This window comes from Hypomesus transpacificus, chromosome 10 (genome assembly GCF_021917145.1).
Source record: "Hypomesus transpacificus isolate Combined female chromosome 10, fHypTra1, whole genome shotgun sequence".
In the NCBI taxonomy this organism is placed as follows: Eukaryota; Metazoa; Chordata; class Actinopteri; order Osmeriformes; family Osmeridae; genus Hypomesus; species Hypomesus transpacificus.
Window position 1 is genome coordinate 10,159,062 of NC_061069.1, and position 27,588 is coordinate 10,186,649.

General features: G+C 49.4%; 2 protein-coding genes across 4 annotated transcripts in view; both read left to right on the forward strand.

The window, feature by feature from the left end:
* Positions 1 to 24,599, forward strand: part of yjefn3 (YjeF N-terminal domain containing 3) — a 33,638-nt gene extending 9,039 nt beyond the window's left edge. The window contains exons 2-6 of the mRNA XM_047027658.1: positions 16,531 to 16,639; positions 20,017 to 20,127; positions 22,580 to 22,693; positions 22,838 to 22,988; positions 23,863 to 24,599. Coding sequence (XP_046883614.1) covers positions 16,531 to 16,639; positions 20,017 to 20,127; positions 22,580 to 22,693; positions 22,838 to 22,988; positions 23,863 to 24,059 — 682 coding nt within the window. The 3' untranslated portion in view covers positions 24,060 to 24,599. The remainder of the gene's footprint in view (positions 1 to 16,530; positions 16,640 to 20,016; positions 20,128 to 22,579; positions 22,694 to 22,837; positions 22,989 to 23,862) is intronic.
* Positions 24,600 to 25,829: 1,230 nt separating this feature from the next.
* cilp2 (cartilage intermediate layer protein 2) overlaps positions 25,830 to 27,588 on the forward strand; it is a 20,402-nt gene continuing 18,643 nt past the window's right edge. For 2 of the 3 annotated variants that reach the window (XM_047027554.1, XM_047027555.1), the window contains exon 1: positions 25,831 to 26,133. In XM_047027554.1, the coding sequence (XP_046883510.1) occupies positions 26,070 to 26,133 (64 nt within the window). In that variant the 5' untranslated portion in view covers positions 25,831 to 26,069. Of the gene's footprint in view, positions 26,134 to 27,588 lie in introns of all 3 variants that reach the window. The other variant, XM_047027556.1, reaches the window with a different exon arrangement.

Consider the following 27,588-nt stretch of genomic DNA (forward strand, 5'->3'; position numbering starts at 1 on the left):
TGTGTGTGTGTTTTGCCTGATAGGGAGGTTTGAAGCAGTGGGGAGGCGTGGATGGTCGAATGAAGAGCAATCGTGCTGTACTTACCTCACCTCTTTCTCTCACTCTCTTTTATTATCTCCATGACAACAGCGAATGCCAAATTTCAGCAGGGGCAATCATTTGGACTGTCCCTGGAGCTATTTCAGGAGGTCTATGAAAACATTTAGGATGGATTATGGATTTAAAATTCCATAATGTAGGACTTATTCCAGAACCTTCCTTCTCAACAAAATCTCCATGCCCTAAGAAAAACCTTCATTGCCCTTCAGTCACCAAGTAACCATTGGAAAATCTATTGACTTCAGTATGAAAAGTTACAAAATCCTGTCTTTTGTTACGTCATGGTGCACATCATTTCCAATTTCTGTATGAGAAGTTGAGGTGTGGGAAAAGGATAGATTTGCGTTCAAAGCTATTGCATTTTTTTGACTGTGATAAGCTGTGCTCCCAGGACCCAGTCGAGTGTGACCAGGCAAATACAGGATTCTGACCTATGACTATGAAACACAACCAGTCGCATTCATGGAAGAACATTGAGGTTACTAAGCGACAGCCAATCAGGGCACATTAGAAAGCGTAGAACCAAGACCTTGTTTCGAGCACTCAGTCGAGAGGATGATGCTCCCAGCTGTGGTAGTAGGTATGGGTCTCCGTGCAGTTGTCGAGCAAGCCGACGATTAGCCCCGCTAATTAGCCCCGCCCACCGTTCACGGTCTAGCTCTAGAACGCTCTTAGAACGTTCCTAAGAACCTTTTAGCGTTAAGAGCTTCTTAACAAATCTGGGAAACCCGGCCATTTATATTCCAGGCTCACGCTGCCTCGCGGCCGCGTCCGATGGCGAGAGCCGTTGGAATTCTAAATCTCGACTCATGGAGGCGTAACCATGGTTCCCCGGGCTGCGGCCAACGTTAGCCTGAACATGAATCATAGACGCGGGTCAAAGGCAAAGTCACATCATCGGACATGGCTGGAAAGAGTTGATGAGATGACAGAATGGGCACAGTGTCCATTAGTTGTTGTCTTCTTTCATCAGCTCGTTGAGTCCGAGGAGGGTCCTAACCTTGCCTGAAGTCCGTACGAAGAGGATAAGAGAGGTCGAGAGACATCCAAAGATAAACAGAGAGAGGTGAGGTGAACAGTTGAATAACAAGAAGTACGTTTAGGAGATCAAGACTGACTGAAAGAACACTAGTTGAGAGGAAGAAGAAGAAAAAACAACACAATCGTGTTTGTGTGATCTTTAAAAGATGATAACCTGGAAGATGTCACTCATTTTGTCGGCTATTAACACCTGTCACTCTCGTGCGTAAGATAGGGTTGCCATAGAAACCAGTTGTGGGCCTGTCTTGGCAGGAAAGGGGAAAAATATGACCCGGAGGTGTTTACTGTTGTGTGATTGTGTTGGTTCAATATACCTGTAGGGAATGCTTATTGATTTGTGAAACAATCACCTCTGAGGTTTATTGCAGATAAGAGGGAAACTGAAGATTTTATGTAACAGTAAGTAGAATGCTGGTGAGTGGGTGTGATTCTGTGTTTGTGGGGGTAGACACACTGTGTTTGTGAAGACAGTGTGCTGTATTTAATTAGCCTGTTCAGTTTATCTTCCTTCTTGCTCTTGGTTTATCCCTCTCTTTATCTCTGTGTCTTGCGTGTTTGTATGCTTGTATACTTTTGTGTGCGTGTCTATATTGTTGATTAATATTAAGTTAAGTATAGTAAATGTAGAGTGTGTGTGTACAAGTTTGGCGTGTGTGTAGGTGTGTGTGATGCTGTCACTAGAGGCATCCAGGAAGACTCTCCCGGGTAATTGGCTCTAGGGTCTCGCTCTGCTGATTTCTGATTGGAGCTCTGATGTGTCCTTGTTCACGGAATACCGAGATGGAATTCCTGATGATGTCAACGGTCGCTGTGCCTTTCTCATACCCCCTGTTAGTCACAACTCCCTGCCTTAGCAAGCAAAGACATCCTCTCTGGTCCCTTACAACAGCAACTCAACACTCCATGTGTCTATTTAGCAGACGCTATTATCCAAAGTAATGTAGTGCATTTAGAAGGTACAGCTGAAATGTAGGACCAGAAATGCACAATTTCAGTATTTCAATGGTTACTAAGGAAAACTCAACAATTGTAGGATGTGCTGTAATTATATGTTTCAAGAAGCACTCTGTTCTTCTTGAAACAATATGTTTCAAGAAGTCATGCCAATACCATCCAACACAATAAGTGACAGTCAATATGACTCTCTGAATTCTAATCTCTCGGACACCTTTAGCTCAGTGGGGGTTGTGCTGTTGCCGGGGCTGTGGGTGATTGACAGTTGCTAAGGTTCCATACCCCCCACTGGCCATATGTGGTGCTGGCGCTAACGATGAGAGACAGCCAGCGGATGGCCGGGGGAAACAGCCAATCAACACGCCACTCAGGAGCCGCCTTCCAGCCAATCACACACCAGGAGTGCAAGAACAGAGGGCTCTCGAGATGTCGAGATTGTTACATAACATCCCCCTGCCAGCCTAGGGGGCAGGAGGTGGGTATCATCTCTGCCACCCTTCCCCCCCTCACCCCTTCCACCCCAGGCCTTTAATAGAGGTCAGGAGTCTTTGTGAGGGAGGTTGCAGGGTGGGGAGATATACAAGGCACTGACATCTGGACGATGTGCACTATTTTTAGCCGCAAAATCCAAAAGTCAGATCGGATTTATCGAACCGGAGTCTTCTCCGATGTGGATTCCTCCAGACAGCTGCATGACAGGACATGTCATTATTCGGTCCCAGTCAGGTTCCCAGACCGCGAGCAACACTGTGCTCTCTGTCACCGTGGTTACATGTCATGTGGTGGTCTAGTTTGAACTCACTGCCTGAAAGACCTCTGTCTCATACAGGTCGAACCTAGGGATGTCACGAGAACCGATACTTACGGTACCTTCCGATGCTAAAATAACAAAACACCGACGATGCCATTTTTTTGAAGCACCGTAAGTACCGTGAGCGCCGATGCCAGATGTTAGCATCGGTGCTGCGTCTTCAGGAGTGTTCCAGTCGACGTTTACATTAAGAAAAACAAGATAACAACTGCTGCTTTAGCGATCGCCCCGCTTCGACTTGTTGACAAGAAAGGCAAAAAAAGTAGTTTGCGTTTGAGGCAGATGACCGTGGCGTTATAATTAATCCGCAGAAGCCATTATGCAAAAAATGCTACCGCAGTCTTCAGACCAAGGGGGAATACTTACAATTTAGCTAAGCACCTGAAAGATCGTCATCTGGATTTGTTTAAAGAATTCAAGGCAAGTTCTGATTCAGTTCCAGAAGAGGCGCAGCACCGATGCTAACATCTGGCATCATACAAAATAAATCAATGTTCGTTGAAGTTGCGGCGAAATTCTGAATACATCCAAAGCTCTTTTTCTGTTTGTTTAATCTGTCATACTAAAATACACGTTACATGATGTTTGAGATGGTGGGCACGTGTGTTACAATGGCTTATGTACATAGTTTAGGTTAGCTGTAGTTTTAACGTTAGCCCATAGCTTAGAAGGTAAACTCATGTCATGTTCATCTTGTTAGCTGAATGGCTTAATTGCACTTTATTATGTTGTGCTATGCTCTATTGCACATGTTTTGTATGTCTTTGTAGGACATTTTGCTATTTTTCAAATATTTTAAAGAAGTTCATGGTTCAAGTAGCCTACATGGAATGTTAGACAATCCTCTTTTTTTTTACCATGGTATCGAAATTGGCATCGAGAATCGTGTTTTTTTAATGGTATTGGCATCGACTACTGAATCTTTGGTATCGTGACACCCCTAGTCGAAACACAATATGGCTCACCATCCATTGCAGGGGAATCACTACCTTCCTGATCTAGGATATTACAGGTCCACTTGAAGCTACAGTATAAGGGATTTCAGGGATATATATATATAGTCAAGCTTTTATCCAAGGGATCAAGCTTTTATCCAAAATCTCAGTGTTAGTATTTCAAGACACTCATCTCTATTTATTTCTCTCTCTTTTTCTCTCTCTTTCTTCACATGTTCTCCTTCTGTTTCTCTCACTCTTTTCTCTGTGAGGTGTGTGTATTGGTGTGAATGAATGTGATGAGTAATGAGTGGTGGACATGCTGGCTGAGCACGCTGGATCAATGTTAACCAGAGCTGGTGTGTCTGTGGAGGGCTAACTTTAGCACCCTTCCTGTGCTCCCGTAGATACCTCCATTAGCTCTGCTTCCCAGGGTGACCAATGGGTTGTTCAAACATCCTGAACACACACACACACACATCCACATAAACAACCCTGCTGACAGGAACGATCCATTCTGTCCCTTCTTTCCAGTGTGCAGTGATCCAGCCTCGCCAGGTTAAGGTAGACAATACAAGACGATTTGTTTGTGGTGTCTTCCTGATATTGCTATTGCAGTTGTGAGGGAGAGTGTGTTGGGTATCATGGCCTGTGGCTTACACACACACACACACATACACACACACACACACACAATGCCTCCCCAAGCACCAACACCCATGACATTATTCACATCATGTATTCAAATGTGATGTCAGCGTGGCGTTTCAAACCGGCAGCATGGCCAGCACACCTCACAGGGAAGCTGTGATCTGGAGAGGTAGAGAGGTGCGAGGCTCACTCTGAGAACACCAGCAGAACCCCACCCCCCCCAGAGTTGAAACTCTACGACAACTAAATAAAAGGCTGTCAAATGTGTGTGTGTGTGTGGGGGGGGGGGGGGGGGGGGGGGGGAGGAAATTAGAACTCATAACTTTTCAACATCAGATGCAGTTTCCAAGCACACGTCCTTGAAGCCTTTGACAGTCCCTTAACTTGCTTTACGGCTCAGAAAGCGAGTGTGCTAAAGTACTGGCATTGTCAGCTAACTGCACCTGCCGTCTGTTGTCAAAGGTCGACTCTGAGCCAGGATAGACACGGTGGGGCCCCCATTTGGCTGTCATGATCCCCCCCCCGGCGCTCCACTCATCAATTATATAGACACCAGACAGATGCAGCAAGGTTGCCTCACCAGGTGTATGTGTGTGCGTGTGTGTTGTGTACAGGTGTGTGTGTGTGAGTGTGTGTTGTGTACAGGTGTTAGCTGTATATGGGCATGTCTTTGTATCAGTGGCACCGTTGTCCCACTTCTCGTCCCCCCCAGAGGAAACACCCCTCCTGGCCGCCCAGCGCAACAAATCCGTATGACTGATGAGGGATATCAGAGGGGCAAGGTGAGACACACAGCACTTGTTTGTGTTGTCGGGTTCTCCCCACAGGGAATCTCGTAGTGGTGTTCTCCTCCTGTGTCACCCCCTGGCCTGCGCCCAGAAGCATCTCATTCTGTCTCTTCATGGTCCATCCCTGCAGACCGGAGGCACTGAGTCCATCCACAGAGAAGATAATAAATCCTTTGAACAGGGGGAAACCTGGCCTAAATTAGCCTCTTTCCTCCCTCTACTAGACTCACACACTGTGGAAGAGCACAGACACTCTGAAGTCATCAAAACCTACAAACAATGAGTAGAATTCTCATAAATACTTGAAACCTTTTTTATAGAGGTTCCCAGGGAAAGGCTGTTGAAATATTTGGCAATACTGGCTACTTGACACACACGGAAAAGGTGTGTTCTGTAGTTTTTATTTAAGAAAAAAGATTCTGACCTTGTCAGTACCTAGGATATTTTAATTAGTGGAAGCACTAAATCCAGAGATTAGCGTAATCTCCGAAAAGTGTTTTAGTTCTACATGCCTGAAATGGTGGAAGAAATACCACACATTGGAGCGATGCCATATAGTTCAGTTTCAACCGTTTCCTGTCGATGGAAATGAAAGTTTGAAAAGCAAGTTTGATGTGAAGGAGCTGACAGACAGCTGAGGTGAGATGATGTCAGCAGCATGCCCCCTGGGGAAGTGCCTCTGTTGGAGCATCTAGCATCACCTGCTTCTCAGGGACCTGGCAGGGGAAGGGAGAGGGAGAGGGAGAGGGGGAGGGGGAGAGGGAGAAGCCCTTCTCATCACAACAACCTAACCTCATGCTCTCCAGGAAAAATGAGAAACAACAAATCACAGCTCTCTCTCTCTCTCTCTCTCTCTCTCTCTCTCTCTCTCTCTCTCTCTCTCTCTCTCTCTCTGTCTCTCTCTCTGTCTCTCTCTCTGTCTCTCTCTCTCTCTCTCTCTCTTAGTCTGGAGACGGTTTTGTTTGTCGCAGGAGAGAATGTTGTGTTGTACCTTATCCTGCATTCTCTCAATCTGTTAGATTCTCTCTGGAGGGGTGTGTGACAGCTTGGTTCATCGCGCCTCACGCTGCAAATCCAACAGCGAAGCCAAGATTTTATATTCCTCCTAGTTTTTCTACTGCTGTAAATATGAATAGAGAATGTTGCAGCAGAGAGATCTTGTGGTGTTTTGGAGAGGATGTAAGCTACAGCATCCTTTACCAGAGACATGTACGACCCTCGACCTGAGGGACCTGTGGGTTTGCAACACCAAAAGTCCCAGGTTCGAGTCCCGGAAGTGATCCACAACATCTGGTTCTCTTGACTTGTGAATAACAGATTCACTGAGCAGGTGAAGATTAATGTGTATTTGTTAGTTGTTAGTTTGAGGTGGGGCTGGGGGGGGTTGTGTTTGTGAATTCAGACCATCAGAGAGATGTCAGGGAAGTCAAAAAGGCAGAGGGAGATCATCGAATGCCTGGCTAGCCATGCCTGCCCTGGGCCAAACGAGAGCAGGAGACAGAAAGCAAAAAACACATGAGAACAAAATGGAGATTCAATGGAAATGGAAAATGCGACTGTGCTCAGAGAAGGTCAAAGGTAATGGACGGTCTCTCAGCTAGCCTCAAAACTCCTCGTTTTCCACCTCAGAATAGCAGCCTTTGGGGGTCAAGACAACCTTCTTGTCAAGTGCTATGAGAGCAGCCTAAGAGCTTGACGTGAACACAGGGAACACTTTACAACATCACCTTGCCAGGCTTCCAGGCACAGCTTCATCCAAGGGAGAGCTTACCTGTAGCTCCTTTTAGTTAGCGGTTTTGGCTCATACATAAATTCATAATTGTTTTTAACACACAACCAAATAAATCATGACTCGTTAAAGGAATGAGGACTGGGAGATTAGAATCCTGGTTTAAACTCCCAGACCCCATGCCCTGTTTATGAGTCACTTGGGAGAAAACGTGCCTGCTAAATGTAAATGACAACAGGCAGTTTAAATAGGACCAGAGGAAGGATATTGACGTTTTTCCTTCATTTACACGTCTCCTTCGGGATGGCAGGTTTGTCAATAGATGCCAAAATAGAAGTCGTCTTTTTCTCATCAGTTTTACTTGTGGTGCTGAGTCAGAAGCAAATGGAAAATGAAAGCAGTTTATCACGGTGTCCTGTTTGAGGTCCCTTTGTGGTTGTAGAAGACTCCCTCTCTTCCTGCAGTGCAATGAAACACTGAAGTGGATTGAAATACCGCTTTGAAGAGTCCGTTTAGACTCCAGCAGGTTCCACTGCAGGGTTGCTTTAATCTACTGGCTTTGACTGCTTTTTATTCAGGTTCTCCACAGTTGTCGTATTGCTTCAGTCATGTCATTTTCACCAAAGATCTTCCATTGATTTAGGGCGTATTTCTATGGTCCTAGACGTCAAGACTTATTACAGATGCTTTCACTTTCCCAAGAGCAATATTCAGTCTCATTAAGTGAGCTATAACTCACTTAAGGTATTGACTATTCCTACTGTTAGCAGAGGTAATGTGTATTAAGTGTAAAAGTTCTATTGACTGAACGGGTTATGCTACACTGATGGGAAGACTTCCAATGTAGTCCTCATTCTCTCCCGGTCTGTCTCTTCCCCCTCTTCCACAGACCCTTCCACCTTCCTCTCCTCTCCCCATCCTCCTCTCCCTCCCTCTCTCTAATCTCCCCCCTCCCGCTCTCTCTCTTCGCTCCTCCGTCCTCCCCTCTTATCTCCCCCCCAGCATCTGTCCCCTCCCCAGTCAGATCCTCCTCTCTCCCGTTTCCTGTCTCCAACATCTCTCAGAACCTCTGGAGCTTAGGACCCAGGAGCTTTGTGCCTAAGCCTGGCAACCCTGCCGTGGGATACCTCTCCTCTTCAATTGTTCCTCCAGACCTCCACAGCCAGCCACTGTTACCCAAGCGGGTGTGTCTAATATCGCACGGCGCTAATGAAATCCTTTCTTCCAGCAGTCGTTCTGAATAATTATGCAGTTTTTCTGGGATCTGCGGAGGCAGTCGTACGCGGCAGACAAACATGACAATAAGAGGGTGCGGTTTGCAAGAGTAATTGTTGTTCTTTATATGCAGGTGGGAACAACAGTTGGAATGTTATATATTAGTTTGCCGGAAGGTTCCATTTCGCTGATGTGTTCCAGCGTGTGTGCCTGAGCTAAAGACAGAGATGTTAATTGAGGTCTTAGATAGTTTTACTTCTTCTTTACCTCCCCCGCCTTCCGCTCCGTCTCCAGGAAGTGACAGCCCCCCCCCCCTGCCCCCGTCAACCCCACCTTTCTCTCTTTTTTTTTCTTCTCTTTCTTGCATCCCTCGCTCTGTTACCATGGTATCCAGTGCTCTGTGCATCTCTGCTGGACTCTGCTGGTTTCTCCGTTCTCTGATCCGTACCGACGTTCTCCACCGTCCCCACACGTCCCTCTTCTCCCTGCCCGGTGGAACGGCAGCACCACACCGCCCAGTGCTCCATCACTCCCCGTGTAGTGGAGCTGGGATTAGAAAGCCCCACTGTTTCATTTGACCTCCCCTGTGATTAAATGGAAGACAATCAAACCTGATTATTTAAATGTCACCTATTAGTGCACTTCAAAAAACCCTTAATTACTGTGCTGGAGCTGAAGCTGAAGCTGTTGCCCCCACCCAGACCACCCCCCCCCCCTCGACTCCACATGGACCCACACCTGGCTACTGGCAAGAGCTGTTTTGTAGGCAGTCCACCACTGTAGATATTAGCATCATAGTATATAGCTTATACAGAGCCCGAGTTACCATGGAGACCTCAGCTACGACTGAACAGTGTGATTGTGGTTCGTGTGCGGTGGACTTCTACTTCCTCTGCGGCTTAGTGGCGGTTCCCCAGCGGTCCTGATGGGCCGTCAAAGTGCTTGTTAAGAGCCTGGTGGCGGAGCGTAATCATATCCTGGGGGGCCTGTGTCTTCCTACTGGCAGCCAACAGAGGGGAGGGGAGGGGAGGGCAGGGGAGGGAAGAGGAGGGGAGGGAAGAGGAGGGGAGGGGATGGGTCAGAGAAGAGAGGAGAGGGGAGGGAAGAGGAGAGGAGGGGAGGGGAGGGGAAGAAAGAGAGAAGAGAGGAGGGGAGGGAAGAGGAGAGGAGGGGAGAAGAGAGAAGAGAGGAGGGGAGGGGAAGAGAGATAGAAGAGAGGAGAGGACGGAACAGAGAGAGTGGGGGTGAAACAGTGAAAGTAGGGAGAGGATCCCTCTGCTCTCTCTCTGTCTCTGTCTCTGTCTCTCTCTCTCTCTCTCTCTCTCTCTCTCTCTCTCTCTCTCTCTCTCTCTCTCTCTCTCTCTCTCATTCTCTCTCTATCCTCCCTTATTTAAAGAGAACAGTCGATGCATTGTTGTTGTGTTCCAGGTCAGGCTGCATCAGAACAGGGCTTTTACTCTCTTCCGTGTTCTGGGTGACAGCTCCCCTCTCTGAATTCAGTTAGCTTTCATGCTCTCTCTCTCTCTTTCCGCTACCTGGAAGAGAAGGCTGGGGGGCACCGAGTGCCAATGGGATGTGACCAGCCGGTGTCCTGTTGTAATCTATCAAACATGAGCCACGCCACGAGGCTGACAAATGCTTTTAATCCAAGTCCACGAGGGACCAAGAGGGTCACACATGACCCACACACACGCTTCCTGTGTGCAGGTCATCCATCCAAATAAAAGCCATTGAGGTGAATTAGCCAGCTGAGGACTGGTGGGGTTGGCCAGGTGCTGTGGTCAGGAGGCCTCGAGCATCGAGTGTTTTCACCCTGCCCATTACCCAGCGTCCCCCGGGGGGGCCACCTGAGGTGCCTCTCCTTCCCCACCTCCCCCCCCACCTGCTTAACTCCCACCCCTGCGCCCTCACACTTGAGAAATCACGAAATCAACCAAAGCCACCTGCCTAAAGATGGACGTCTAAACAGCTTTCCCAGAGCTGCCAAATGAATTGACTGATGGGGACTGGCTGTTTAGCTGCCTCCCTCTCATTCGCTGGGGTTGGAATGAAAGAGGCGAAGGCGGTTGTTTGTTGCCGTGGCACACAAGTTGATGTTATGAGACACTGCAGCTTCAGCACCTGCCCCCAAGCACTCTGCCCCACTCCTGCCTTCTCTGCAAACACTACACACACACACACACACGTTTAACACAAAATCCGCACAAAGAAGTAAGTACACACACATTCTGGCCCTCAGACTGCGAAATTACCTGGGGCAGGGGATGGGCTGAGACAAAGATGGATGCTATCTCTAATCTCATCTCGTTCTGCTCTCTCTCACTGTCTCTTTTTTTTCTGTCTTCTCCATTTTTCCTGCCTTGTTCCTTTCTTAAAGTGAATCCCTCCCTCCCTCCCTCTACTTCCGTTCTCTCAAGAGCTGATGACTGTGGTGTGTGTCCTAAAGTGACCTAGCAGCCCCTACACACACAAACACACACAACCCACACACACAACCCACACACACAACCCACACACACACAACACCCAGGGTGATCCACGTGATGACCTAACAGTTGCGGTATCGAGTTGAGTGAAGGAAGACGTCCATTACCCTGATAATGGACGCCATCTTCGCGATTCGCGATTGACCGAGTGCCAGCAGAGGAAGGAACATGACTCGACTCTTCTGTCTCTAAGTGGCGCTTAGCAAAAAAATATTCAATTTCACAGTATCACTCAGCCCAACTTCTGACCGAAGCCTTCTAGCCATGATGCAGCCAAGTTCCTAATGGGATTATCTTGATTTGAATGATTGAGGTGAAGCTTAAGACGGAGATAAGTGTCAGGGCCTACTCCCTTTCTGGTGTGTGTGGTGGTAATTAGTTCCATTATGCTCAGAGAGCTTCCTCAGCAGGGTGTGGGTGAGGATGAGGGTGTGGGTGAGGGTGTGGGTGAGGGTGTGGGTGAGGGTGTGGGTGAGGGTGTGGGTGAGGGTATGAGTGAGGCACCAAACACCAGAGACCAGGGTCAGATGAGACAGGGTGTGAGAGAGTGATCTCTCTCTCTCTCTCTCTCTCTCTCTCTCTCTCTCCCTCCCTCCCTCTCTCTCTCTCTCTCTCTCTCTCTCTCTCTCTCTCTCTCTCTCTCTCTCTCTCTCCCTCCCTCCCTCCCTCCCTCCCTCTCTCTCTCTCTCTATCATATTTCTCTTTCTTGTTCCCTCTGTTTCGCTTTCCCCTCTATCTTTCTTTCTCTCTCTCCTTCCCCTCATCAGAGTGGACAGAGCAGGACATGAACAAGCAGAGGAGGGAGACAAAAGCCAGTTTATAGGGGAAGACACAGAGCTCACCCCCATGATTGTTTCACAAAAGCAGCTCTGCACCGTTTCATAAAAGCAGCTCTCCACTGACCCGGTGTGGAGGCGTGCATTTGATGTGTGTTGCTGTGGTCACCAATGTCACCCTGAAGCACCTTGCGTGACGCCAACCGCACACACACGCTAAGTGTTGGATTAGATACACTCCGACGGCAGTTTGGATTGCAATGGTGTCTCAACTTCCCGTGCCAAGGAAGATGTATCATTTAACTGTCTAAGCAGCACTGACAAGCAGACAAACAGACACACACAACCAAAAATCTCTGGATACACAGATATTTAGCTGTCTGTGCATCACCCAGAAAGGAGTCTGGGTAATTATCCAGCCAACCCCTTCCTTCCGCCTGAGGAGACTGAGTTACCATGGGGACCCCCGATTTAGATTTCAGGGATGTTTAGTTAAGGTGGCGGTCAGGCCTTGTGGGCGGAGCCTTCCTTGTTCCTGGAGAGAGGAGGACAGTCGTGTTGTTGTGTCACCGTGCATGCCCTGCCCATTAACAGCTGATTAGGACGGAAGAAACTGTGTTCAATGACTACACTACAAATGTTATTTGTCTTATTGGATTAATCACTCTCTAGAGAGCAGCTGCAGGCTCTGTCAAGTGATTATGATGCTGCTCACGCCTGTGTGTGTGTGCTTTGATATCATCTCACCGCTCGGTGGACTCATGTGCGGTCATGTGCCTGCATGTTAGAGGGGTTCTGTGTGACTGAGCCGTGCAGTCAGGCGTTTGGGGTTAACACGTGTGGATGTGGGACTTGTTTGTTTAGGAGGGGCGAGTCCAGTAGCTTTGTGTGACGAAAGAGCGTGTTTACCCGCACATGAGATTGCGATTGCGTGAAGTGTGTGAGAGTGTGTGAGAGTGTGTGTGTGTGTGTGAGAGTGTGTGAGAGTGTGTGTGTGTGCAGGGCTCACTTTGGGGTCGCATGCTCTCGTCGGGGCCTGTGTGGACCTGTGTGTTTGCGTGTGCGTGTGCGTGTGTGTGTGTTTGCCGGCCCTCCTCGGGCCAGGCTGGTGAGGTAAACAGGCTCGTTAAGAGGCATGTGATCCCAGCTGAGCAGCGTGATGAAGCTCCGGGGAGCGCCACCACGGCCAAGCAGGGATGAAGGGCTCTCTCTCCCGGGGCCACAACAGCTTGTTACTGTCCCCGCCTCCACACACACACACACGTCCAGCCCCCTCCCCGCCTCCACACACACACACACGTCCAGCCCCCTCCCCGCCTCCACACACACACACGTCCAGCCCCCTCCCCGCCTCCACACACACACACGTCCAGCCCCCTCCCCGCCTCCACACACACACACGTCCAGCCCCTTCCCCGCCTCCACACACACACACGTCCAGCCCCCTCCCCGCCTCCACACACACACACGTCCAGCCCCCTCCCCGCCTCCACACACACACACGTCCAGCCCCCTCCCCGCCTCCACACACACACACGTCCAGCCCCCTCCCCGCCTCCACACACACACACGTCCAGCCCCCTCCCCGCCTCCACACACACACACGTCTCCAGCCCCCTCCCCGCCTCCACACACACACACACGTCCAGCCCCCTCCCCGCCTCCACACACACACACGTCCAGCCCCCTCCCCGCCTCCACACACACACACGTCCAGCCCCCTCCCCGCCTCCACACACACACACGTCCAGCCCCCTCCCCGCCTCCACACACACACACGTCCAGCCCCCTCCCCGCCTCCACACACATACACGTCCAGCCCCCTCCCCGCCTCCACACACACACACGTCCAGCCCCCTCCCCGCCTCCACACACACACACGTCCAGCCCCCTCCCCGCCTCCACACGCACGCACGTCCAGCCCCCTCCCCGCCTCCACACACACGTCCAGCCCCCTCCCCGCCTCCACACGCACGCACGAACGAACACACGCCCCGACAAACACGCACGTTGACACACAACGACGCTCACGCACTCACGTCAACACTTGGGATGGTTAATGAAGATTCCGTTCAGAGCGCACACACACAGACCCACACAGGAGACACACACACCCCCTCACATTCACACACACACTTGACAGTCAAGTGGGATGACTGAGTAGGGCCATCATCATTAGGGTTTCCGTCGTGTCACCACAGGGAGAACCCGTGTGACTGATTTGGGCTGTGATTCCCCTGTCAAAACAGAGGTGTTAGTTCTGGGGGTCTTTATTCTTTCTGGCCTCTGCAGCGCCTCCTAGTGGAGAGAGAAAACCTCAACTCCGAAACCACGACAACCATGGAACTGAACGCTCGGCCGTTTCTCGTTGTGTGTTTATCCACAACTGGAATATATTTTTATATTTGTTACCAGTTGAATGTGCAAAGGACAAGCCTAAAACAAACGCTGTTGCTAGTGAAGATCACGGTTCTGTTCGGCTGAACGTCTCCCTGTGAAAGCCAGAACTGTAGGAAACCAACCTTGGTGTGGGGAGCTTTGTAAATATCATCTTGTCACAGTGAGTCAGTGACTTCCTTCCAGGTGATCCTGTCTAAATGCCAGGAGCCCCAGCAGGATGCTGGATGCTCAGCTTCCTGCTTGGCTGGATGGCTGGTCGGTTGATTAGCTGACTGACTGACTGACTGACTGGCTGGCTGGCTGGTAGGCTGGTTGGTTTGGATAGCGGAATGACTGATCAATGGATTAGCTTGTTGACAGGTTGCATGGAAGGCTGGTTGGTCAATTATCGGGGTAAGTGTAACTGGATCACTGTGATTCTATCTATAGTCCACAAACACTGAAGCTGCTGCGTACGCGGGAAGTCAAGACATGTGTGTGTTTGTGTTTAATCTGTTTTCAACACCTCTCCTGAGAGGCACATTTCTCTAAAGCTGTGACACACGCTTCACACACACAACTGTAATCTGCCAGAGAAAAGGGACAATATGGCTTCCTGCGGTTGAGGGCTGAATGGCTTTACATCCGAACCACGCTCCCGTCTCGCGCTGAGCTGCCTTGAGCTGTGGGATCTCCCTGGAGGAAGCTCGTTTACTTTCTTCTCGGCGATCACAAGTGGAGGGCTATCCTTCCAGCACAAGGCACCACTTGTGTGCCTTTGTGTGACAGTCCTGTCATTACTGTCCCTTGTGCTTCTTACCTCGAGGTGAAGCCCGACTTCTAAACCTCCCCGCACAGCCTACCACTCTACCAGATGGTTCCCACTGTGTGTCATTCTACCTCTATCGCCCTCCCTCCCTCTCTCTCTCTCTCTCTCTCTCTCTCTCTCTCTCTCTCTCTCTCTCTCTCTCTCTCTCTCTCTCTCCCGTCTCTCTCTCTCTCTCTCTATCCCTCTTTTGGTGAACAGTGTCTGCAGCATACTAAAACAGGCCTTTGAGTACAACACATGATGTAACTCATGAACACATTTTTAAGGACACACACCCACACACACCCACAAACACACACACACACTCATGATCCTAATCTTGTTTGAGAGCTGAATGGTCAGATAAAAGTGTGTGACCTTGTTTGTTCTTCACAGCCAGCCAGTCTTAAAGAGACTCTCTCTTTCCTTGTTTCTTTCCCTTCCGATCTTGTGGAAACAAAACAGCAACATCAAAAACATCCTATAACATGTCTACAGACACATGATTTACAGCTGCAAAGATTATTGCAATTCCACTGTACTTATAATACACAACTATTGATTTGGAAGCTGTAGTACCGGAAAATCACCACCAGATGTCCCTACAGTAACAGGCACAGCATGAGTATCCATGCGGGGCCGTGAAAACACTAGAAAGAGGACTTTATCCTTCGGTCTTTGTCTAAACGCCACCAACACAAAACACACACCCGGGTATGTCCACACACACACACACACTTCCCAACACGTTCGCCCACATACACACACACACACACACACACAGTGTTTTAACACTCGTACCAGCAGACTCCTCTCACAATGCAGGGGAATGAGGAGCAGCACTAATACAATGGGGCTCAAAATACACACACACACACACCCAAGCATGTATAAATACATGTCCTCATATACACAAATACAGAAATACACACACACAGTCATTGCCATGTCACCATAAAGCCTACTGTAAAGTTGTTTGCCGGAGGTCTTCTTTAGTGGCTCCTTTCTCAGTTCACGGCCCAGCTCTAACAGCAGTCCTTAACATAGATCTGTTTCAGAAACGCATGGAAAAAACACACAGTACCTCACGACGACAGAGTCGTTCAGTAGTATCTTCACAAACCAGGACTGAAGGGTTCGTAAAACCTCCCCGTGGTGCGTTCACCCAGACGGACCAGGTTGAATGGTGTCCTGGGGCCTTTTCCTGGTGCTTGGGCCTGTGGAACTGTGATGGATTGTGTCTGTAACACCAAGTCTGTTGTGTACTTTAGCATCGTAAATACTAGCAGTTCCGGATCATTAACAGGCATGGTCACCTGACTTCCAAACCCTGAAAAGCAGACCACCTTAAGCACCCTGGACTGCTCCTGCAGCCTTCTGCTGGATGACAGATACTGGGAAGAAAAGAGGTTTCTGAAAAGATGTTCTCTGTTTTGGTTAAATAATGGTCTACCTTGTTTCATATGATCGCATTCCAAATACTGATGATGTTGATGATGAAGAAGATGTTGATGATGATGAGAAGGTTGATGATGATAATGATGAAGACGATGTGGATGATGATGATGTGGCTGATGATGTTGATGAAGATGATGTTGTGGATGATGATGATAATTAATAAGTGGATGATGTGGCTGATGATGTTGATGATGATGATGATGATGATGTTGATGATGATGATGAAGATGATGTTGATGATGATGATGATGATGATGGTGATGATCATGTGGCTGATGATGATGATGATCATGTGGCTGATGATGTGGCTGATGATGATGATGTTGATGATGTGGCTGACGATGGTGATGATGAAGAGGGCTGAGTGGTGACGTGCCGTCCTCTGCTGTGTGTCCCCAGTAAGGTGGAGGTGGCAGCCATCGAGACAGAGCTACTGAGTGACTACAGGTTCGGACAGCAGCAGCTCATCGAGATCTGGGGTCATGCCTGCGCCATCGCCATCACCAAGGTAACCTGGGAACCTGGCTCCTCCCCCAGAACAGTCACCCATGCCCTGACTCCTGCAGCTGTTCTTCTGTTTGTCAATCCTTGCTTCAGTCAGCCTGTTCTCCATTCAGCCATCCAGTTTGACAATCAATTTCCCATTAACTTTGTCAGCCAGTCAGCCAGTCAGCCAGTCAGTCAGCCAGTCAGCGTTAGACAGCCTTCCTGTCCACCAGCAAGCCCTCTTACTCTTCATTCTGAATCCCTATACAACTTCCATCCATCAGTCTATTCATTCATCTATTCATCCAACTATACATCCATACACCCCCCCCCCCTTCTTCTTCCTGATCCTGTTCCTTGCCTTGCTTCGAGCTCGACCGTCTGATTGAGTCTCAAACAGAGACGCCCAGTACAGAGCTGTGTGGTCATGGGTATCCATGGGTAACCATGGATAACCATGGGTTACCCTGGGTAACCATGGATAACCATGGGTAACCTAGCTTCTGGTTAGGGGTTTGTTGACCTTCCTGGGAGAAGTGTGCCCCTCAGCAGTCCTGGCTGCTGCTCCTTAAACCCTGTCGCACGTCTCAGAGCTGGGGTGCCATGTCTGGCCACCATACAAGCCTCACATCAGCTCTCTCATACGGTGTGTGTGGGGGGGATGGGGGGGGGGTCAAGCCAGTCTGGACTGGACTGTTCTAAGCTGGTCTGTTCTGTTCTGGAGTGTGTCAGAACAGAGGCTGAAAGACCAGAACCTCTCAGTAGAACCCCCAGTTCGTGTGACCGGACTGTAAGTTGATTTAACCCTGCGGTGATTTCCCCCCTCGCTCACCATGAGACGAACATTCTGCGAGCTTCCAGACACATGAGATGCTTTCCTGTCTGAAGGAGGGCTGGAGGGGTCGGGGGGGGGGGGAGGGTGCAGTGGTGAGATGATGGAGGGAGGTAGGGAAAGAATGAGGACAGTCGAGATTGAGGGAGCAGGGAGAGGAGAGGGCAGGAGAGCGAGGGCTCCCCACGGTGTAGCTAATGACCTCAACCACATCCAGCTAGCCCTATTATCACCAGCCTCCAATGGGCCGTGCTGGCTGCCTCGCGGGCCTCCTGGGTCGTGGTGTGCATACCGTAGCTGGACCACCACCGCCCCGGTCTGGGCCAGTACCCCCCCCCCCCCCACACACACACACACCCCCCGGCCCCGCTACCGCCACGGCAACACACATGACATCACTGCTATTTAAGGAAACGTGCAGCAGGCAGCAGAGGGGGGCTGATTTCGCTGCAGCTTCTGTGGTCTGTTGAGATTATAGCTTCTCACCACGTAATCCTCCCTCGGCCAGGAACTGAAGCAGTCTGGGGACCACACAGGCCTGGAGGAGGAGGAGGAGGGGAGGGGGGGGTTCTTCTGTAGAGCAGTAGGGCAACAGAGTGTGTGTGTGTGTGTGTGTGCGACTGGCGCCTGCCTGTTTGGGACAGTGGGCAGAGGCCTTTCAACACCTGATGAGACAAACAATGTCGTACTTCCCCCCAGTAGCCGCCAGCAGTCTCAAATTAACGTGTCCAATGTGGAAACAAACTCACTATCCTCCTCAGCGACTTTCACCCAAGCCAGTGTAGGTGCGTTTGTCATCGTTATTCTTTTTGTGCGTCTGGAGGCGTATGTGTGTGTGTGCGTGTGTGCGTGTGTTAGATGAGATTCCTTGCTGTGTTTGTCATTACCATGGACTTGGAGAAGGCAACACCCCAGAGACCTGATTAAATATAATGCAACCATGGCTCCTGGTTGTGTGTTGTTGTGTGTGTGCGTGTGTGTGATACAGAACGGGGGAAGACAGAAAATGGCTGAGACCTAGCTAGAGATAACATTCTGCCAGAAGGTTGCAGCAAAATGCTAAACAGGAGGTAACAGACTAACAGAGAGACAGATAGATGGACAGATGGACTGTGGACAGACAGAGAGAGAAAGAGAGACAGAGAGAGAGAAAGAGAGAGCAGCAGAGGGTGTTGCTCTCTCCTTCTCACTGTTGTCATCACTCTCTCCTTTCCCACTCTCTCCCCCCCCCCCCCCCCCCTTGAATTCTGAGGAGAGATGCTAGACAGCTTCATCCACAGATTATGATGGACCCCCTCAATCAGATATATGCATGAACACATGCATGTGTTCAGGGAGCCATGCAGCATCGCCCAGGCAGCGGGAACTCACTTCACCTCCCCCCTCACCCCACCTCCCCCCTCACCCCACCTCCCCCCTCCGATTCTATTTAGGTGGAGGTGAGGCAGATTGAATCAGGAGATCAGCCCCTCGACTCCCCACATTGTTCCCCCTGAGTTAAACAAGCAAATACCTGCCTGCTTTAAGAACTCGCGAGGGGATTTTTATTTACAGGGGCACACCAGCAGCTGTGAGGTGGAGCCCGCCAGCCAGAGGAGATATGCCAGTGTCCTGGAAGGGAGGAGGGCTCCTGCCTGCTCCATGGAAACAGCTATTTAGAGGGATATGCATCCTGTGGCGTGGGCGCTGGTATTTTTCCATTCCTGCCAGGGTTATTGCCAGGGTTATTTGAATGGGTTTGGGCTTTTCTTATAGAGAGACCCGGTCGCTGTTGCCATCTCAGGTCTCCCTGGCATGGTGAGGGCACAGTCCGAGGAACCACAGTCCGAGCACCACATTTAGAGGAGCACAGGCCAGGATAGCTCTGAACGGTGAACGTGTGCGGTTCAAGTGTTGACGCCTCTCTAACCTGTCTACCCTGCTTCTCTCGTGCTTTTCATTTCTCGTTCCTCCTCTCCTCCATCCCTCTTCTTCCCTCCCTCCCCCCCTCCCCACTTTCTGTCACACCCTCACCCTCTCGTCTCCCCCTCCTTATCCTTCTCTCCTTTTCCCTCTCTCTCCATCTCTTTCTCCTTCCATCTCTTTCTCCTTCCATCTCTTTCTCCTTCCATCTCTTTCTCCTTCCATCTCTTTCTCCTTCCATCTCTTTCTCCTTCCATCTCTTTCTCCTTCCATCTCTTTCTCCTTCCATCTCTTTCTCCTTCCATCTCTTTCTCCTTCCATCTCTTTCTCCTTCCATCTCTTTCTCCTTCCATCTCTTTCTCCTTCCATCTCTTTCTCCTTCCATCTCTTTCTCCTTCCATCTCTTTCTCCTTCCATCTCTTTCTCCTTCCATCTCTTTCTCCTTCCATCTCTTTCTCCTTCCATCTCTTTCTCCTTCCATCTCTTTCTCCTTCCATCTCTTTCTCCTTCCATCTCTTTCTCCTTCCATCTCTTTCTCCTTCCATCTCTTTCTCCTTCCATCTCTTTCTCCTTCCATCTCTTTCTCCTTCCATCTCTTTCTCCTTCCATCTCTTTCTCCTTCCATCTCTTTCTCCTTCCATCCCTCCACTCTCTCCCTCTCACAGGCCTTCCCCTTGAGCTCCCTGGGGAAGAAACAGCCCACTGTTCTGGTGGTCTGTGGACCCGAGCAGAACGGTTCTATTGGACTGGTCTGTGCCCGACACCTGCGCATATTCGTAAGTACTGAACAGCAGGCTACAGCAAAGTACAACACTGTGGCCACATCAAATGCACGACCCTACCCTTTACAAAACGACATCATTACACTACAACACTGTCATGCTGCTATAATCCCTCCATTCATACATTACACCACACTACGCTACAAAAATACTTTAAACACGACTACACTTTACCACGTTACAACATTACACACCACAACACTGCAAGACGCAGCGCTGCAACACACCTCACCTATCATTTAGACGCTTCATTCACAGTCAAATACACCAGAGAACTGTTCCGTTGTTTTTAATTAGGCGGCAGGCTGGCAGGGGAATCCTGATGCTGGTCCTCAGTGTGCAGCACGTCCCTTCCAGCTCCTGTAAATATCTCTGGTAATTAAGAGATCCATTAAGCGATCGAGACAGAGGCCGGCGTCATCCCATTGTCACTCTCATTAAAAGCGTCTGGCCCGTGTAGTTGGCAGACAGGGAAATTATGTTATGCCTGCGACGTGATTGGTTGGGATTACAAGGGAGAACATGAAGATGGAGTGTGAGCAGACTGCTGATGTGTCGGGCTGTCGACACCGAACGCTGCTCGCTTGAAAACGATGAGAATTGTGTTTGAGACACGCAAGATATCTCCAGTTCTGGGCCACTGGTACATATCTTCATCCTGTCAGAGGGGAAAACCATCGATGTGTTTGGGATTCTGGCCCTGGAACGGAATGTATCTATATAACTTCACCATATGTGTCCGAGATGCTAGATTTATGACGCATCGATGTCTGTGATTCAAAACACGTTGATGGAACCTTTTAAAGTTGTAGGCCGGCTGTGTAAGAAGCTCTGGATAAGGCCATGGGCCGGGGGGTCAAAACACAGATATATTTTACACCGTCATTCCAGGAATGCGCAGAGTGCTTCTCCATAACTTTGATCGAAAGAAAACGAATCATGTTGAGAGATGAGTCCTGGCCGTGTGATGGCTCTTCCTCCACAGGGATGTCCAGAAGCTCTCAGAGAGCAGCCACAGCACAGCAACATGTCTACAGTAAATGAACAACAAACTGCCACTTGGATGTTTTTTTTTTTTTCCAGTGTCAGTTGGAGACGAGAGCTGCAGAGGGGGAGGTAGAGAGCAAGGTGTGAGACCAAGCTGTGATTCAGCAGTAAAAAGTTTATGGTTTATCAGCCCGGGGCTGAAAAAGCTTTACCTGATTAGCACAGTAGCAGCCATCTTAGCCTTCCGTTTCCTCAGACCCGACATGTGTCTCGAAGAATTTGGCCCGAGTCTGTGTTCTTTTCCACTGCTAGACAAACGGAAAAACGAAAAGCCACGTTTTTGGAAAAGACACCACCGCCCTCTAGTCACAACGAATTGTGTTCGGTATTTGCCTTGATTGTGATTCATTGTCTACATTTATTTGTTCGGGCCGATAATTTGTGTAAAGGAACAACGAACATGATGTTCTCTCTCTGATTCTTTCATGGTGTCTGAAACAGTCTAAACAGCTAAACAGTTTAGCAATGACACGCCGTAGAATAATCACCCAAATCCCAGTAAAACCTAGAGAACTCCTCTCTCAACGCAGCGTCTGTATCACGTGTGTGAGTGTGTAAAAACCACAGTGACTCCCAACGGACTCGCGACCAATGAAAAGACAGAACCCGGCCCTCTCCTGGCCCGCCCCCAGGGGAACCCGTTCCTGGAAGTAGTCCAGGTCACAGGAGGCCCCTTAATATGAGCAGGAAGAGACTTGTGCCTCGTCTGTGACCCGCCCCTGCAGCGCTCATGCCTCATCCCCTCGCTCCGCTCACGGCCGACCGACGCGGACGAGCGCCCTGCCCGGGGGTTACGTCTCACGTTGATGATGTAAGCTCTCACGGGTCAGGGCACACAGGGGTCTCAACTCACCCAGAGGGGAACGGCCAACCTCTCTCTGTGTGTTCTTTGGCCGTCGTCACGGAGATGACGCACTGCCCCCCCCCCTTCTCCCCCATTCCCCGTTAAGACCTGATTGGTTACGAGCCCCCCCAGGAGCCAGTGGGAGTGTGACAGGCTGACAGACCACGTCCTGGTGACCAGGGTTAGGTAGACAGGATGCAGGATGCTGAGTACCTCTTGTCTGGCCGGCGTGAAGGAGACATCAGGCGTTAGCGCAGAAGCCACAGGTGTCTGTATTTCCACTCTACTCAGCGGGGTTTTCATCATGGCATCATCAGTCATGGTTGATTAGAACCACAGCGGTGTGTGTGTGTGTGTGGTGGTAGCAGAGGCTGCAGCTCCTCCGGACTGCAGCATTGGAAACTAAAGAGAGGAAGGAGATCTCACTGGCACCTTGTTGTAAATGATCTGTGCGTGCACGTGGGCGGGAATTCAGCCACAGCAGGAGGGGGGGTGGTGCACGAGTGTTTCCTTCTGTTATAAATGCAGCCTTTCTTTCCCCCTCCGCCCCACCAGGAGTACGAGCCCACCATCTACTACCCGAAGCGCTCCCAGCACAGCCTGCACCAGGACTTCACCGTGCAGTGTGAGAAGATGGACATCCCCTTTCTGTCCTATCTCCCCACGGAGGTCAGTCCCCCCCCCAAAAAACGCCATGAAGCGCGGCTTTGCCTGTCTTTTGCAATGGCAGTTTCAGTCGTTCAGTCAATATCCTGCTGGAATGACGACGTTGAAAGTGAATTGCCCCCTGATGCGCTGGGCTTGTGTGTTCAGGTCCAGCTGATAAACGATGCCTATAACCTGGTGATCGATGCCATCATGGGGCCTGAGACCGACCATGCCAACGTCAAGGAGCCCTACGCTGGCATCCTGGTCACCCTCAAGCAGGTGAAGATCCCCATCGCCAGCGTGGACGTGCCCTCAGGTAAAACCTCCAACCCTGTAACGTCTGCAGCCTCCCAGCCTTCCACAGCTGCAGGACGGGAGGATGGGGGGATGGGAGGATGGGGGGATGGAGGATGGGGGGATGGGGGGATGAGGGGATGGGGGGATGAGGGGATGGGGGGATGGGGGGATGAGGGGATGGGGGGATGAGGGGATGGGGGGATGGGGGGATGAGGGGATGGGGGGATGGGGGGATGGAGGATGGAGGATGGGGGGATGGAGGATGGGGGGATGGGGACCCAGAAGCACTGTAGGTCTGGTCAGAAACATTCCCTGTATATCCTCCGTCGTGTTATCACATTCAATGATCGTGCAGATCTGACAAGGCTTGGTGTAAGCAACATGGAGGTGGCTTTCTTGCTTCTGAATGGGCTGAGGAAAATGTTGACCAATTTATATACATCTATCCGAATGTATGTAATAATGTGTTGTGAGGGTATAGTGTTTTAGGTCAAAAGGACTGGGGGTAGCAGCTGGCCAGACCATGGTGGACCTAGAACAGTCAGATATATCCCCTGGCTTCAGTACATCTATTTGGCGTGTGCAGCAGCCATGTAATCACACCCTCTCCACTTCTCTGCCATCCTGGAATTCTTCGCTTAGCCGTGGTTTCATCTGTTGGAGGTTAAACTACGATAAAGTTGAAAGGAGAAACATCAATATAGTTATGTAATATAGTGCCCTCCAATTGGTTAATACTGAACCTCTCTGTCTCTGTCTCTGTCTCTGTCTCTGTCTCTGTCTCTGTCTCTGTCTCTGTCTCTGTCTCTGTCTCTGTCTCTGTCTCTCTCTCTCTCTCTCTCTCTCTCTCTCTCTCTCTCTCTCTGTCTCTCTGTCTCTCTCTCCCCACCAAGGTTGGAATGTGGATGAGGTCACCACAGACGGCATCAACCCGGAAGTGCTCATCTCGCTCACGGCACCCAAGAAATGTGCCACCAGTTTTTCAGGGAAGCATTTCCTGGCCGGTCGCTTCCTGCCTTACGACATCCAGAAGAAATATGATCTCAACCTGCCAGAGTACCCAGGCACAGACTGTCTTATAGAATTGTAAACACGCCAGCGAGTCTTCATTTTGGAAAATATGATTCTCATGTTTTGTATTTTATAGATTGTTACTGTGCTTTATTGTCAATGTGCTTCTCTCAAAGGGGCATAGAGCAGGTTGCGCTGTAGTCCGAATTTACTCTGTTTTGCTAAACACAGTACAGTGAAGATTTTATTTAGTCCTTGAGTGGTTTGAGTGTTTTTGCGACGGTCTGAGGAGTTTTTGGTGTGAGTTTTCATGTATATGGCAACATTACCCTCTGTGTCATTCCGTTCTAGCTCAGAGATGTTATCCCTGATGATGGATGGTGAATGTGTTGGGCTGTACATTCAAGATTTCGCTGACTAATTCACACACAACCTGGGTTGCGTTGAGAATTAGTATTTCTTTTCTGAGAGTTTTTTGGAACAAAAATGTGTTCTCCTTTGTTTATTTCTACATCAATCTAAACTGATGTATTTTCTTTACTGAACACGTAATAGCATATGTCTGTACATGTGCATTAGCGTTAGCTCTTGGTCCTGTAATAAAAAGTTTTATCACTTAGCATCTTGAGCACCTTGTGGTTCCTGCCAGCTTTTGTCTGTGATGGTGAGGCACCAGGAAGTAGGAGTGTAATGCAACTTTCTTAGAAGGAGGTCACTGTGTCAGAGGTTAATTGACCAGGGATTGTTAATTAATTTATTATTAATACCATCATGGCTCTTATTACCATCCTTATTCTTTTGGTATTTTTGATTTATGAATTACTTTATCTATTCGTTCATTAAATTAATTATTCAACATTTATTTTCTGTCCCCCCTCCACCTGAGAACAGTCGCTGACAAAGCACATGCTCACTCTCAAGCACGTCTTTTACACCATGTTTTGGATGAACGGCATCCCGTGTGTGACATCACTTCCTCCCCTTCATTTAATCAGCGGTTGTTAGAAGTTACAAAACCGAACCAGAAGCCCAACATCTGGCAGCGTCAGGCCGTCCGAGAATGCCGAACTGACGCGGAGCTCTGCTCACTGTCGCGGCTGCCTATTGGGGGCCAGCTATAACTCAGCCTGGTTACTGCTGTCCAATTTAGCAGGGGAAAATTGCTAGCATGCCTTTTAGCTCTTATGATGAATGGCATATGGCAAAAACACGCCAGAGACCCAAGTTCATATTTTTGCGTCCGACAAATTCTAATTCCGAAGCTAAGTCTGGGAACATGCCAGTGAACGGTTCAGCTGTAGCGTGTCATCGGTAATCAGCTCTGAAACTCAGCCACGCGGTTTCCCCCACCTTGACCTCCTTTTACACGGAAACAGGAACCTGAGACGAACACGCCGCTGGGCTGGGTAGGGAGAACAAACCTCGGTCTTTTATCGTAAGATTACGATCGAATCACAAGTCCAAGAAAACGTCCAATGGCACTGTTTGTTGACAGCTATATTGTCAAGAGTTTGGCTCCAAAACCTTCTCTTCCCTGCTCTTTCCTGTGATATGAACACCTGTTCAGCATGGGGGATTTGACCTTGAGCACCAGCCCAGGAATGTATTAGTGAGCAGGGAGAAATGAAGAGAGCACAGCAGTCACAACAAACGAGATCTTTACTCTGGAAACAAAAGTCACTCTTTCAGTTAATGGGTTACCCTCCCTCCCACCCCCCTCCTCCTCCTCCCTCTCTCTCTCTCCTCTGCCTTTCTTGGATGTGATATGGTGGGGGGGGAGACACAGATCTGGGAAAACACTGGCCAATGGTGAGCAGAGAGGGGCTGACCCAGTCCACTCCCCGGGTGTCCCTGCATTTATAACACCCGAGCTGCTCTCTGTCAGTCTAACTCACTCACAACCCTCCCAAGACTGTGCTCAGAGACAAGACGCAAGGTTCACTAGGTCCAAGCAGCAGCACCCACCTGAGAGCAGCCCCCAGCCGCCCCTCGGGCCATCTGAAGAGCCCGTCTGGTCCTTCCCTGCCTAACCTGCGTGTCGTTCAGAGAGACTGGGAAAGGAGCAGAGCTGGTGAAGGGAGGAGGCACCATGTGGGACTTTACTTTGCTGACCCTCCTGATGGTGTGCCTGACTACAGTGGTCCTGGCTCAAGGTACGTTGTTGAACTGTGACGCTCGATTGACGTGCTTAATGATGGTGCTGTGTGGGTTCCTCTGAACTCCTTTTTAAGATGTTCGGCTTTATCTTAATATCTTCATCTCTATCCTTGACCAAAAACACAACATTTTCGATTGTCAGTAATCAATCAGAAAGAATATGACCTGTCTTAATGTTATTCTATGATCAACGTGGTGGAAGAAATTTACTCAGGGTGAATGTCTTCCTGTAATGTATGTATGTAAATGATTCTAATTGACATACCTGCAACAAAGAAGTTAAGACTGAGACTCGCATCAGAAAGAATTACCTGTGCACGGCCATCATCTTCTTTTAATCTGGATTACCACCAAATGTGTGTGTGCCTATGCGCGTGTGTGTGGAAATAAAACATTAACCCGTTAATTAGTAGCGTCACGTATATGTGATTGTTCGGAAGCGGGCCCCACAGAGTACCGTCACACATATGTGATTCTGAACATTCCAACCGACTATTTTCCGATAGACAAAAACGATATGACAAACGCTATAGTATGGCTTCAAAATTTACAATTGGGAGGCTAACAAGTAACACTAGCAGGTAGTAGCATTGCTACGAGTATTATGCTAGGTTGCTAGGTAACGGAAGCTAACTAAAGCTAGCTAGCTTTCGTTTCGAAAAAATAACTCACTCTGCTGGCAGCGTCGGTAATATTTAGAACTCACTCCTCTAAAGGTTAAAAAAAAAAAAGGTGTTTCAGAGAAGACTCAGGGGGAAAACAGTCTTCATAAAGTTTTCTACAGATGGTTCCTCCACATGGTAGAAGGAGAAGAACTGTGGTTCTACAGTGAGTAGCACCACCTCGTGAGGTGTTAACCTGTGGTGTGAGGTCATCCCAACACTCTTCTGTCAGGCTAACCAGCAGCAGATGGATGCTCTCAGGACTGGAGGTTAAGGCATCCTCTCTCTATTGGACTCTGTTCCATGTGGACTCACTGCAGCAGGGCTTGTGTCTGTGACGTCGCTGTTCGGTGGCTTGCAGTCTGAAAGGTGTGGGATCTGGACAACACTGCCCACTTTTAGTTTGTGTGTATAGCTGGAAATGCAATAGGTATGTTTCTATTACTGAGTGTGTGTGAGTGTGTGTGTGTGTGTAGTCGTGACTGTATGTGTGGGTGTATACCAGGTGGTGTAGCAGACTGGTACTGGACAGAGTTAGGATTGTTTTACTGGTTTATTGTTTTGAAGAGGTGAAGGAGACTTTGTCCTGGTTTCACCTCAACTCTCCGTGCCTCCGTCTCCCACGAGGCCCTCTGTTGTCAGGGAAACGAGTCATAATAACAAACCAAGCGTTCCATCTCACCTGCTGAGGCTGCTAAACTGGGCAGCGGTTTATAGAAAAAAGAAACGGGTGAAATGACTTTACCTTCCCTTCAGCGCCCTGACCCGTTAACGGCTCACTCTTTCCTT